Source organism: Protopterus annectens, chromosome 12.part0 (assembly GCF_019279795.1).
Source record: "Protopterus annectens isolate FY-2018-M chromosome 12.part0, PAN1.0, whole genome shotgun sequence".
Lineage (NCBI taxonomy): Eukaryota > Metazoa > Chordata > Ceratodontiformes > Protopteridae > Protopterus > Protopterus annectens.
The window spans coordinates 818,331,560-818,344,779 of NC_056746.1; the positions used below are offsets into that span (position 1 = coordinate 818,331,560).

The 13,220-nt window shown below is 38.5% G+C and overlaps 1 protein-coding gene across 1 annotated transcript in view; it reads left to right on the forward strand.

Annotated features, from left to right (window-relative positions):
* The first annotated feature begins 5,684 nt into the window (after positions 1 to 5,684).
* LOC122816217 (serine/threonine-protein kinase 35-like) overlaps positions 5,685 to 13,220 on the forward strand; it is a 62,150-nt gene continuing 54,614 nt past the window's right edge. The window contains exon 1 of the mRNA XM_044088964.1: positions 5,685 to 6,169. Within this exon, the coding sequence (XP_043944899.1) occupies positions 5,713 to 6,169 (457 nt within the window). The 5' untranslated portion in view covers positions 5,685 to 5,712. The remainder of the gene's footprint in view (positions 6,170 to 13,220) is intronic.

A 13,220-nucleotide genomic window follows, 5' to 3' on the forward strand; every position in this document is an offset into this window, starting at 1 on the left:
TCCCTCAGCAGCTAGAAATTGTAGAAGTGCTACTGTAGCTTCCCTGCAATCCTGCAGGGTGGGGGCTGCTAATAGGATGTCATCAACATAAAGTAAGACCTAACTACCCTTTGGTGGGTTAAATCCTGCCAGGTTACTTGACATTTCTTGTGAAAATATAGTAGGGCTCTCACAATATCCCTGTGGTAATCTCGTATATGTGTATCTCTTCCCCTGAAACATGAATGCAAACCAATACTGGCTGTCTGGGTGTATTGGTATTGAAAAGAATGCATTACTAATGTCTACCACAGAGAAATATTCTTGTTGAGGTTTTAAGTCGTTCAACAAGGTGTGTGGATCCGGCACTATAGGTTCCCTTGGTATTACTGCATCATTTACAGCTTGCAAATCCTGAACCATACGCCATTCTCCATTGGCTTTTTTGACTGGAAATAAAGGTGTATTACATGGAGAATCAGGGGATTCTACTAGCACCCCTCCCTTAAGTAATGCTGCTATAATAGGTTTTATTTCTGCCTCTACATCCTTTCTTAAGAGATATTGTCTTTTTTGTGGTCTAAACGCTGATTTTGGTGTAATACTAACTGGACCTGCAGTACGGATAAGTCCTACATCTGATTTTCCTGCTGACCAGAGGGTCTCTGGTATATCTTGTAAGGCATTTTCTGCTTCCGTCAATATGAGTACCCATCAGCTGTCTCCGTGAGACTGCAGATGTACAGCTGGGTTAGCTTGAGTCACCCAATTCAATTTTTGCACCTGTATTCCTTGCCCTGACAACTCCAGTTATGTTTGTTTTTCCCATCTTGTGACTCTCTCCCCTAGGTCTGCCCACCGAATGTTTTTATTCTTGGTCAAGCTTACATGTGGTAGTCGACTGGATTTATAAAGTGTCAAAAACTCCTGGGGCAGCGAACAGCTGGCTACACTATTCCCTTCTGCGTCCTAGTATAAGTTTCTTAGTACCAATCTGTTTGTACGATGCTTAAATAATTATTTTTCATACTCATTATCAGGCCCTGGTGTGTTACAAAAATACAGGGTGCAATGCAGCAGGTGCTGTTTATCAGTGTCCTGGGAGGCAAACTTACTGATGGCTACGTTCATCAGTTCTTTGGTCACAGTCCCTGGACCAGTCATAACCAGGTCCTGAATGTACCAATAAAACGTTTCACTCCCCGATTGAACCATAAAGGTGCCAGTTCGTAGCTGCACTTCCATGCCCTGCATAGCTGGAACCACCGCTATGCCAAATAACTGCATAAGATCCCGCCCAAGAGATTTACTGGGCATTTCGCAGAAACTACAATCTTACTTATTTGTGTTAATCCTGAAACAGGATCTGTTATGGTGATATTGCGGGAGAGGGGGTCCCGGTATAGCTGCCCATTCGCTGCTTTGACCAATATGTAATCAGATGACTCCAAATTGTCTGGTAATTTGGAGAGGTGTATCAGGGTCTGTGATGCCCCTGAATCACACAAAAATTTAACCTCACTGCCTTCCACTAAAAGTGTAACTTCCAGTTTTGTATCTGCTAAATAGAGCTCCAGGCTCAATAAAGCTAAATCTAGTACTTCATCTTCTTCTGCACTGTCATTGATTTCCTGTACTTCCTCTACCTCCCTTTTCACATCCTCGTTTGTCCTTTCTCTACTGGTCTCTTCTTGTGATTCCTGACTATCATATAGTCGGTCCTCACCTTCTTTATCTTCCGTTGTTGCTTTCTTATTTTTCCTGCAATCCCTTGCCAAATGTCCCTTTTTACCACATTTAAAACATTCTCCTCTTTTCTTGCATCCTTCAAAGTCTTCTGATCACTGATCAGACTGCTTACCTCCCTGTGTATTTTTCCTGCCCTTTTTCCTGGGGTGCACTACATAAACTTCTGCTCCATCTTCTACAGAAAATACCTGAGCCTTCTTCTTCTTTTTGCTATTAAAATACCTTTCAGCATATCTAGCATATTCGAGTAGTGAATGTAATCTACTAGTTTGATGGTCAACCATGTGTTTTGTAATGAAACTGCTTATAGGTGTACTACTACCTTTTAGAAATGCATTCTTCAACTGCTGTTCATATGGGGAATCTTGTTTTTGATCTTCAGGAACCTGCATTCCACATTGGTTGTTAAAATATTCTAATAGTCTAGCAAAATATTGGTCAACTGATTCACCCTCCTGCTGGACACATTGATTGATGCAAGTCCAGTCTGCCCTAGGTTTCCATTTCTCAGAAATGCGGTCTGTAAGTCCCTTCACTCTAGTGTCTAATTCTGCGCTGCTGTGTGGAAGAGGTTTTTGTGCAGCGTCACGAGGATTCCAGTTACCACAAATCATGTACCAATCTGGTCCTACAATCTGTCGAACTACTTTTTCTATCTCTTCCCCATTTAAGTTACAACTTAGCCTCATTCCTTGTAAATCTTCCGAAAATTTTCTGAAATTAAGTTTCGGATGGGGAATCCCTTCTGTAGCTTTCCGGATATCTTCCGGAGTCCAGGGTTGATACACTAAGATAGTTGGAATCTGATCTTCCTGTCCTGCCTGAGGGTTCGGAACTTCTATAAGTGGGCATATTTCTTCTTCTACAGGTTGTGTATCCTTAACTACCTGCCATAATTCAGAGCCTTCTTCTTGATTATTTCCCTTCATTCGGGACCTAGTTTCGATGGGATCTCTAACTTTAGCTAGTTTCAATTTTATAAAGTCTCTTTCTTTAGTAAGCATAGGATATAACGGGAGTGGGTCAATCTGACCACTTGCTCCGTACTCTGGCAGAGAAGGGGGAGGCCAAGGTGCCGATGCCACTACCAAGTTATTGTCTTCTTTATCTAAAAACATTGTCTTTGAGTTTTTGTTCCTTTGGTCTCTGCGGTTTGCTTCCTCCAGCCACCTGTGTGCCTGTGGAATTCCTAACTGTCGTTGTTTTTTAATCTGACCCTTAGAATCAGTTTTGAGTTGTTTGATAAGTTTGATAACTGAGGATTTTTCTAATTTTCCATCAAATTCATACTTAATAACTCATTTTGAAAAGTATTTAATATTGTCTGCGCACTGTGACTGCATATATTTTGCATCTTCCGTTAATGGTGGATTTCCGGGTGTCTTCGTATAATTATTACCCATTTTATTTTTCCCTATTTTGTTTGCTACGTAGACTGTTCAGAAAAATATTACCTGATGCCTTCAGATTTTTACGTGTACCATGGATTTTGTTAAAGTCTCTTCAGAATGTCTGTCTAAAGCCTACTGATCTGTTTCACCTGATCTATGACAAGATTGTACCTTTTCTATCCCTGACTGTAAGAAAACACAATCTGACAGAAACAATACACATCCAGTCCCTGATCTTGAAACAGAAAAAGTAGATTCACCTTACCTGAGCCCACATGACTGATCGCTGATTCGCAGAAAACCCGTCCTTCAGTCGCAGATCAGAAAGTGGCTGGCCTCTTTTGACGACAATTCAGTCGGAGGACTTTTCACATAAGAAGAACCGATTTGGTTTCTTCCCCGTACGGTTTCAGCCACCTGGCCGTCTGATCCGAGGTGAAGTGAGGGATTCTGACTCGAGGGACCAATCTGTAAAGGAAAACACAAAGATCAATGCACGTAAGGTTCAAGTAAGGCACCCTTTATTACTTGCAGCAAGGAGACAAAGCATGTAAGCACAAGGTTTGTCTGATTTTCCATAGTTCAGCAAGCTATTCTTATACAGTTCTCTGCATGTACACAAGAAAATATTGTTAGATTTACTGCTGACATGATCAGAAAAGAAGACATTGTTAGATTTACTGCTGACATGGTCAGAAAATTGCTGTCTTGCAAAACATGTTTGAGAAAAACAACCTGGCCTTGGGCTAATTTCAGCCCTCCTTTGTTTCTTACACTTCTTCAGCTGTTCAGTTCTTGATATGATACATTTGCCCAGGGTCAAGATACAACCCTGGCCTCAATACACATTCTGCTGACTATGGTAGACTTTCAAGCCTCAATTGTTCTCTTATTAAGGTTTCCTGCAGCTGCACATATTTCACACAGAATAAGCAGAATAAACGTATTAATTTATTTTTAACCCTAAATGCATCTAAGCTTGCACATTGCAGTTATACATTTTCTTAACAGTATTTGTCTGTAAATCCCTTATTTCAGGCTACTCCTACCCATGGAAGAGCATTGATGGAACAGTGCCAGCTGACAGCAAGTCAGCCTTACACAAAAAACTATGTGAAACTAAAATTCCACTGGAACCTGTTTTGGTTTGATATCTCCCAAGCCAAATAAACCTTGCAAAGTAGATCTTCATGTCATGGCTAGAAGAAGGCAATCTGAATACATAAAATACATTAAGAAAAAATAGCCGTGATATTTGTATGTGTGTGTGTGTTTGTGTGTTTGTGTGTGTACTGGGGGGGGACGTAGAAGGTTGGTGGCTCTGAAGCAACTTCTATTCAGCTGATGTGCAAGTGGCCATCAGTCCATAAAGCATATGACAGGTAAGAAACTTGCAACAAGCATGGCTACAGGACGAGGTTACTAACATAACTTTAGAGGCTGGATTAACCCATCCAGAAACAAAAACAAGTGAATATACAGTCCTTTTGGTTTTCAACAAATGCATTATAGTATGCACGTTCTTTTAGTCAGGAACAGAATAACAGCACTGACTGACACTTATTTATTGCAGCTTGACATTGTCCTTCCAATGTCCCATGAGAGGAGATGTAAGCTGCGACTATTCCTCCACAAAGATCAGCACATAAATGATATCTCGGATATGAAGATACTACATAACATATAATTGCCATTGCAAGAATCAATGTAACTTCTAATGCTGTGATTTAGTAGGTGGAGCTGTAAACTTAAAAAAAAAACATAATTACCATAGTTACCTTGAATTGCTTAGCTCACTATTATTTACACATCACTGACACCTTGGTCTCCATTATGTCACAATGCTAATTCACAGTAGCTAAATTACTTTCTCATTCTGCTTCATTCTAATGATTCAGTCCCAACAAACAGCTGCTCAAAGCATCATTGAACGACAGGAAAAGTTTCAGCTTTTAACATCGCATCAGAACTAGAACAGCATTACCACTGGAGAAGTACCCATTTTAAACAAAACTAATTTGCTAAAATTTTTGTCAAACATAAGATGTGAAACATGAAACAAAGCCATAATTTAAAAAGGTAATGTTGCCTTATAAAACATAAATAAATGTTAGAGCATTTAGTGATATAGTCAAGCAGATGTTTTCAGTAATTTGTTGGGGATGGAACTCTGTAATTAGGGGAAGGGCTAAGTGTGAAATTTGAAACTGATCCAAGAACATTTTGTTCAGGGAGATATTTTTCAGAACTGACTTCCTGGATAAAGTGTACATGGAGGGGTCTACTTCAGTAGGGATGAGTTGTGCTTGTCAACATGATTCAGGCAATTGGTATTCCCATATGGAACTCCCTTCTACTTTGCTCTGCCATGGACTGAACCCACAAGTGCAAGGCCTGGTGTTTCCTTTTAAGTTGGCAGCAAACTTAAGAACACAAAAATTGTCACTGCTTAATTCCTTAGTATCATTTAAGCTGCACCTCATATATAGCTGGTAACTCCCAGAGCAATTTATAGGAGGCAGGAGAAAATATCAAGCAGTATGAGGGTCTTTATTCATTGTCTCACTTATCTTTCCCTGTTGTCAGTGGGGAAATGAAGAACAAGAACAGTGCAATGCAAAGAACAGAATCTGCCTGGGATGCAACTACACAGCCAGAGCATAAAAGGAGGCATTTGAAGAATGTAGTGACGCTAAAACCCACAGAGAAGCAGTTGCATCATCAGCCATTTGAGCCCCAAATCACAAAGTGTGGTCCCCACTACCAACTGCTTTCAGAGATTGGGCGTGGCGGCTTTGGTTTTGTGTATGAAGCAGTGAACCGCTACTCAGGAAAGCATGTAGCAGTGAAAAAGATCCCCTGTGATGGACCTGAGAAGCTGGAGCTCGCACTGCGTGAGTTTTGGGTGTTTAACAGCTTTGGACAGACACATGAGAATATAGTTGAGTTTGAGGAGTGTGTACTGCAGTGCAACGGGATAGGGCAGAGACTGAAACACAGCAGCCAGTGCTCAGACCTTTTCCTGCAGCTCATAGAGACATCGCTAAAAGGTAATTCATATATTTAATATGGTCTTTTTTTAATGTTTCACTTTGTTAGCCACATACCCATTAGTTTATTGATGCTGGAGCAGTACACACAACATTTCATTGTTTTTCTAAATTAAAAAAACAAAATCAACTAGGGGTTAACTTTCAGTGTTCAGGGTAAGGTAAATGAAAATGAGTTAAGTCCTAGCTGTACATTTGCTTTATCTAATGTAAGGTGCATTTTTTGTTAATGAACTCCCCCCCCCCCTCTAATCTGGGGATAATGTCCTGCAAACAGGTTTTGGAGTGGTCACCAATTTTTGCTGAGGTAGCCAAGACCTATGGTTTTGCAACATATAAGCAGCTTGATGCACCTTCCTCTCATTGACTGTAAACTTATCACTAGTGTTATTGTTCTCTGTTATCATATATTCACCATACCAGATGTGGAGGAGCTTACACCTGCATCTTAGGGTTCCTGGCATTTTTATAAGTAATATTCGTAATCTGGTAACTTTCTTCTTGGAAGCATAAAACTTTTTGGTGGGTACAATCTGTTACTTGTATGTTATGTTATGTTACTTATATGTGAATGCCTGATTTTCATCTTCATATTCACATTACTTTTTCTACACTTCCACTATTTCTTCAGTGGATTTTTTGGGCGCTCACTTTGCTAAAAGAAGGAATCTCTGCATATGCTACTGTGGTATTCACTTGTGTTTCTCACATTTCCAGGCCTCATGTTTCTCAGATCCTCAGCCTCTTTTTTTTTTTTGGTGTGTTGCATGATTTCATGACTGACCTGAATAGCTTTGGCTGCTTTTATGTATTTGCATTTTGTGCACTGATTTGCTCTGAAAGCTGGGGTCTGGGTGGTTATGTAGCCTGTGGGCATGGCACGCTCTCTGGAGTGATTATCCTGTAAGTATTATATGTTTTGTTTTCCTCATACATTTTATTTTATTTAACATTTGTTTACCAGGAAAGTCTGACATGGAAGGAAGACAATTTTCAGAAGAGGCCCGGGGAGAAACGCTCCAAATGCATATCTTTGAAAAGTAGGAGGAAACCGGAGAACCCAGGGGAAACCCACATGAATGCAGGGAGGACATGCCGACTCCACACCAAAGGCACTCCAGCCGAGAATCGAATCAGAGAACCTTTTGCTGTGAGCCAACAATGCTACCGCTGCACCACTGTGCCATCCATAATTGGGCACTTGCCCATTTTCCCTTCTGTTGGCATATTTTTCTTTATTTTGTCATTCTGATGCGTCTGAACTCCCAAGACAGAAATATGTAATCTGTCTTTAATACCTCTTCTGAAGAATGCAGCAACACTCTTATCATTAAAATCTGTTTTGGAACTTGAAGCAAAGACTGTAGTGTGGGCTAGAGCATAAACACAGCCTTTTGATTTTCCTATTTTCAAATGCAAGTGCCCAATTTGCTGAGCTTCTATCAGTAAAACATGCCTGCAGTAGCATTATATATTATGAGATTTCTGTTTTTAAGGCAAAGAGGGGTGGATAAAGTTTTCAAACAAATGGCTGTGGAGAAACTGAGAGGGTAGATAATACTCATACTGCCTTGCCCTGCACTTCTTATTGAATAAAAAATGCCACCCACAGCTATACTTCCCATGTCTTACTAAACACAACCAGTCCATGCAACACCATGCTGTACTGTAACCCTAGACATTTATTCTATCTTCTTCACAGATAACATAGTTTGGGAGGACTGTGGTATGTGTGAATGCCTGCAGCTTCAGTTCAATGCATTAACTGAAACACTTTGTTTTCTACTTCAGTTCAATGCATTAACTGATCCACTTTGTTTTCTGCTCAAGAGCTCAGTGATGCAGAAGAAAAGTTTCTAAGCATATACATAACAAAATAATAAATTAATTAGAAATCTGAATTTTCTCAGATTTATAGAACATGTATCCAATTTCCAGAGTGACTTGTACAGAAAATAAATGTAAAAAAGGTAACAATTTAAAAATAAAAAAACAAAAAAGGTTCAACATTGACATTACAAGATAGTGATGTACTAGTTATCATTGCTAATTAATGACTGCTAATGCCTGTTTATATGCTCCAACTTAAGATTTCTTAGCGAGAATAAGTGAATTTATTTACTGGCTTTTACTTAAAGTAAAAAAGAAAAGTAAAAAGTAAAGTGTATTATTCGCAATGTAATGATGGTATAAAAGCCATCACAGTATGATTACATTTGTCATACACAATTTTAATTTTCACATAGATTTAACACTAACCATGTAGCATTGACACAAATCAGAGAACTTATACATTGATACCAACTACAATTTTGTTGGTAGCACTTAGAAAAATACCTATAAAACAAGTATTCAAAGTGGTATCCTCTCTGTCCCTTATTAATCACAATGTATTTAGACACTTAAACAAAGAAACTCTAGGTCTCTTCTATAACAGGAAATTCTTGACTATACAGGATGCCTGTTGACTATCTCTGACAGGGACTTGGAGTCCCCTTTCCAAGGACTGGAGGCATTCCTGGACATTTCAGGGTATAAAATCAATGTCCAAAAGACAAAAGCCATCAAGTTCAATTATAATCCATCCTCAGGGATTAGACATGTGTATCACTTTTTGAAAGATATAGACCAAATTATTTACTTACTTACCTTCCTCATCTGCAGAGTTGGGCTCTAGGGACATCTTATTTAAAGGCAAAAATGAAAATCTATTTGCCTGGAGTTCTTACAAAGACTTCAGCCAGTTTTGTGGCTTGCTTCCCTATTTTTGATGTTTAAATTTAAAAAGTAGTCTTCTGAGGTTTTTGTACTGGGGACACACCCACAATTCAGTGGAAGCTATTTACTCTACAAGCATTGCAAAGAGGACCATAGTTACCAGATCTGGAGTTCTGTAATAGTCTTCTAGGTTTATAAAACTTTATGGGCTGTTAGTGGCTTGTTATGGATCAAGCTGGAAGGATACGGTTCTTTTACCTTTGGTGGTCTTATAAGACTATCTAAGAGGTATGGAATGAAAAGAGAAAACCAGTTCAGAGTGGTCTGTGTGGTGCTACACAGCTCCTTAGGGTCACACAGTGGCCATTTCTAAGACAGGCTCTACAAACATGTTAGAGGATATCCTGACAAGTAGTCTTTATAAACTGTGGAGTTTACAAGTGTATGACATCATGTGGCAGCTGTATTGTTGAGGTGACCTGATGATCCAGATACACTTTTTGGAATACTTTAAGGTGGCAGAATAGCATGTTTTCATGTGGATATAGGGAGTGGGTCCTAATGTGAGGGAATTTCTTGGGAGGCTACTAAACTCCCTTAAGAAAACCAAACTGTATACAGTTAATCAACCAGATTGGCTATTGTGGATAAACTGTTTAGAAGAGAATAGAGGGGAGAAATTGTCTAAAAATTTGCAGGGAAATAGAGGTGACTGAAAGGCACAGAGTAATGGCAGCAGGAATTAAAAAGTAATTTTGTTTGTATGGATGAAAATGCCACTTCAGATATTTCTACATTCCATCAAGGGTGGCTCAAATGTTTCCATTAGTCTTCTCTGCCTGCTGGATGTACAGTGAGGAGGCCTTAGGGGGCTGGCCCTAGGAGATTGAATGCATATTTTTAGGGAGCACTTGAGTCTGGAGACATTTAAAAAGTTCTTGTAATCAAGGCCTTTTATAACACATTATTGTCTTAAATGTCTTAAAACTGGACAATGATATAGTTTTCCTTAAATTCAATGGTAGCCTGTTCTAGTAATAAGCAGTTGTGTAAGAAATGGATTTAGTCCTATACATGCTTGTACGGGAATTCCATTTAGATGTAACATAGCTATGTCTACAGATTCTACTACTCTGAAGCAATTCTAAGTTGAAAATGGACTTCATTTGCTCAGCATGTAGTGCATTAAAACTTTTCCTCATAGACAGCAATAACACAAAGAATATAGACCCAATTATTAGAGTCCAACAAAATAGTCCAGTTGTGTACCCTTAAGAATACTTCTTGCAAACGTCCTCTGAACCCCCTTCAAGAATAAGCAATTTTCCCTTAATGTAGGCAAAAAACAAACAACTGTTTTCAAGTGTCAGCGTTTGATAAGCATTAAATAAATTTAACCAATGTCAATACACAACATGAGGTGATATTTCTCAAAATAAACTCAGAGGCAAAAAACAGGCTTGTTTCTTCCTACCTGTACATGATTTTTAAATGAAAAATTAAAGAAGACGGTACAACTTAGACCTTTATATTCTGTAACTAGTACAATAAAAGATTAACACAGCAACAGATGTAACTTAGGCTGAACTCAACCAAAGTACACTGGGCCACATTTGTCTAGATTAATTTTTAGCCTATTGTCAATCATCCATGAATGGACTCTACTAATAAAGTTACTCAAAAATGTTATGGTCCTCTGGCTTTGTTATTACAGTGCCAATTGTTAAACCATCAGCATATTTTTCCATCCAGAAATTGTTACACAGGAGGATTTGGGAAAAGACCATATTGAAAAGGACTGGTGCTAGCACTGACCCCTGTGGAACTCCAGCCTTGGTAGGTATCTAATCTTAATTATAGCTACTAATCATTAAAGTCCATTTGTAAGCCAAGTGGAAAAAGTAATAATTAATGGATTCACAGAGATGTCAATCATATATTCCACTATCATGTGATCAGGAATGGTACTGAATTTTTTAAACAAATCTAGAAATACCACCCCTGCACTAACTCCATGGTCCAAGGCTATACTCATCGATTCATAAAAGTCTGTCAAGTTAGACAAAGTAGACTTTCATTTACAGAAACCATGCTGATATAAATGAACCATTAGACCAGTTTTGCCATCAATCTATAATTAAGACATGAGACATCTTTCAAAACACTTTCCCACAAGAAGTATCAAACTAATTGTATGGTAATTTGAAATTTTGTCCACACCTCTTCCTTTGTGGATTGGAACAACAGTTGCAGACTTCCATCTCTGTAGAACAAAGCCAATAAGTAATTTATGATTAAACAACATGACTAGGGGTGTAAAATAGATATCATTATTTCTTTCACAATTTTATAATTACTGATGTAGATGGCGTTATGCATTTGTTGCATGTTGTTTTTTCATCATATTTTTGTATTTCCTTAAGAGTTTATACACCACGGACTCAATACTTTTAGCAATTTCACTTTACAGATGTCTAATGGATGTTGTGCATATTATGGTTTATGCTAATGTTTGGGAGAACTCTTTTTTTTTTTCAAGTTATTCTTTATCTTCATCGAGTTTGTAAACACTGATGGCTAATAAACGTATTCTGCTTCAAAATATTTAAGCCAGTACTCCTTGCCACAATTATAGATATCCTAATTTTCACAATGTACTTGCTGTTTATTTTTTAAACTGATGATATATTGAAGTCTCCACATATAGTAGAAGAGGATTCCACAACTTTGCCGATAAGAAAGAGAAAACTCTAAGCATTCAAGTAAAATTTGGTGTTGATTCAAAGTCAGATTATCAAAATATGAATTTTGAAGGGCTAGGGTATAATGTCTGAACACTGATGATTTTAGGGTAGGGCAGTTTTTTCACGTCTATATTAGATGAACGAAAGTTCATCTTAGCGAACGCGAATATTGTGGAACTCAAAACTACAATTGTGAGATCGCGGTACAGTGAAGATGGGAATATGTGCCCTTTCCTCACTGTAGTTTGATCTCGGAGTTGAAATATATATTTAGCGGGGTGTGTGGGTGGCACAGCCCCCCACAATTGCAGTTTTGAGTACCTGGATATTCGCTCATGTGAGCGTTCGCCAAGATGAACTTTCGTTCATCTAATATAGACCCGTTTTTTTCTGCTATAAAACGTTAAATATAAAACTGACTGAGGATAAAACTGTATGAAAGAAAGCATTATTTTTCTTTAATAGGTAATACAGTGATTTTTCTGCCGATATGGTGTATAAAACTGATGAGAAATGACCCAGTAACATTGTTGCTGCTGGAAGACCAGAAGGTTGTGGATTCCATTCATACTTCAGCTGATTGGTTTGCTGACACTGCAGTACACCAATAGGGGAGTGCTGCACATGAGTGTGTTGTTCTTCAGATTAGCCTTTAAACGTAGGTCCCATCTGCTTGAGTTGTTTGTACCTCAGGTGGATATAAACAAATGTACAAATATATAGATACCTAGCTATATTTACACATATTCATAATTTTCCTTACAATCATAATAAATTTTCATCCTCATTAGGCCCCAATTTTCCATAACCACCATCTTATTTTATTTAAATTATTTTATTTAATGTTGTTGTTAAACTCCATTTACCAGAAAACATAATTTAATTTATTCTTTCATTCCACATAACCCATATGACATAAAATAACTTTATATATTCTTTTAACATATTCTTTACCTATATTCTTATAATATACATATTCAAAGGGTAGCCACCTGGCGGTGTAAACATTGGCTCTAGTTGACTGTCACTGTTAAAATGGCACCCAGACCACATGTGCAAAAATGGAAAAAAGGAGTTGTGGATGGATGAATGAATTTAATCATATCCATGTTTATTTTATTCACTTCTTTTATATATTTGAAAAAATATTTTTATATGGTGTGACATCTCCACGCTGGGCCAGTAATCAAGGAGCCTAAATCCTCACCACTGACACAGGAGAGGGATGTTCACTTGGAATACAAATGGATACACTCAGTATTTCCAGATGCAGATCTCTCTGTATCGAGCACAATTTCCCTTAAGAGCACACAGGGCTCACTCTCAGCCCGGGGTCTGAGTGTCTCTATCTGTCTCTCTCCAGATCTCCAATAAGGCTCCCCAATGGCACTGTGAAACCAGTGCTTTATGTCCCTGCCCCAAGTAGCTGACACACACACTCGGAGATTTAACTTTCACACACACACACACACACACACACACACACACACACACACACACACACACACACACACACACACACACACACCTGTGAAAGGCTGACAAAGAATACCTGCTCTACCAACTTTGCCCAGACTATAAGGTAGATT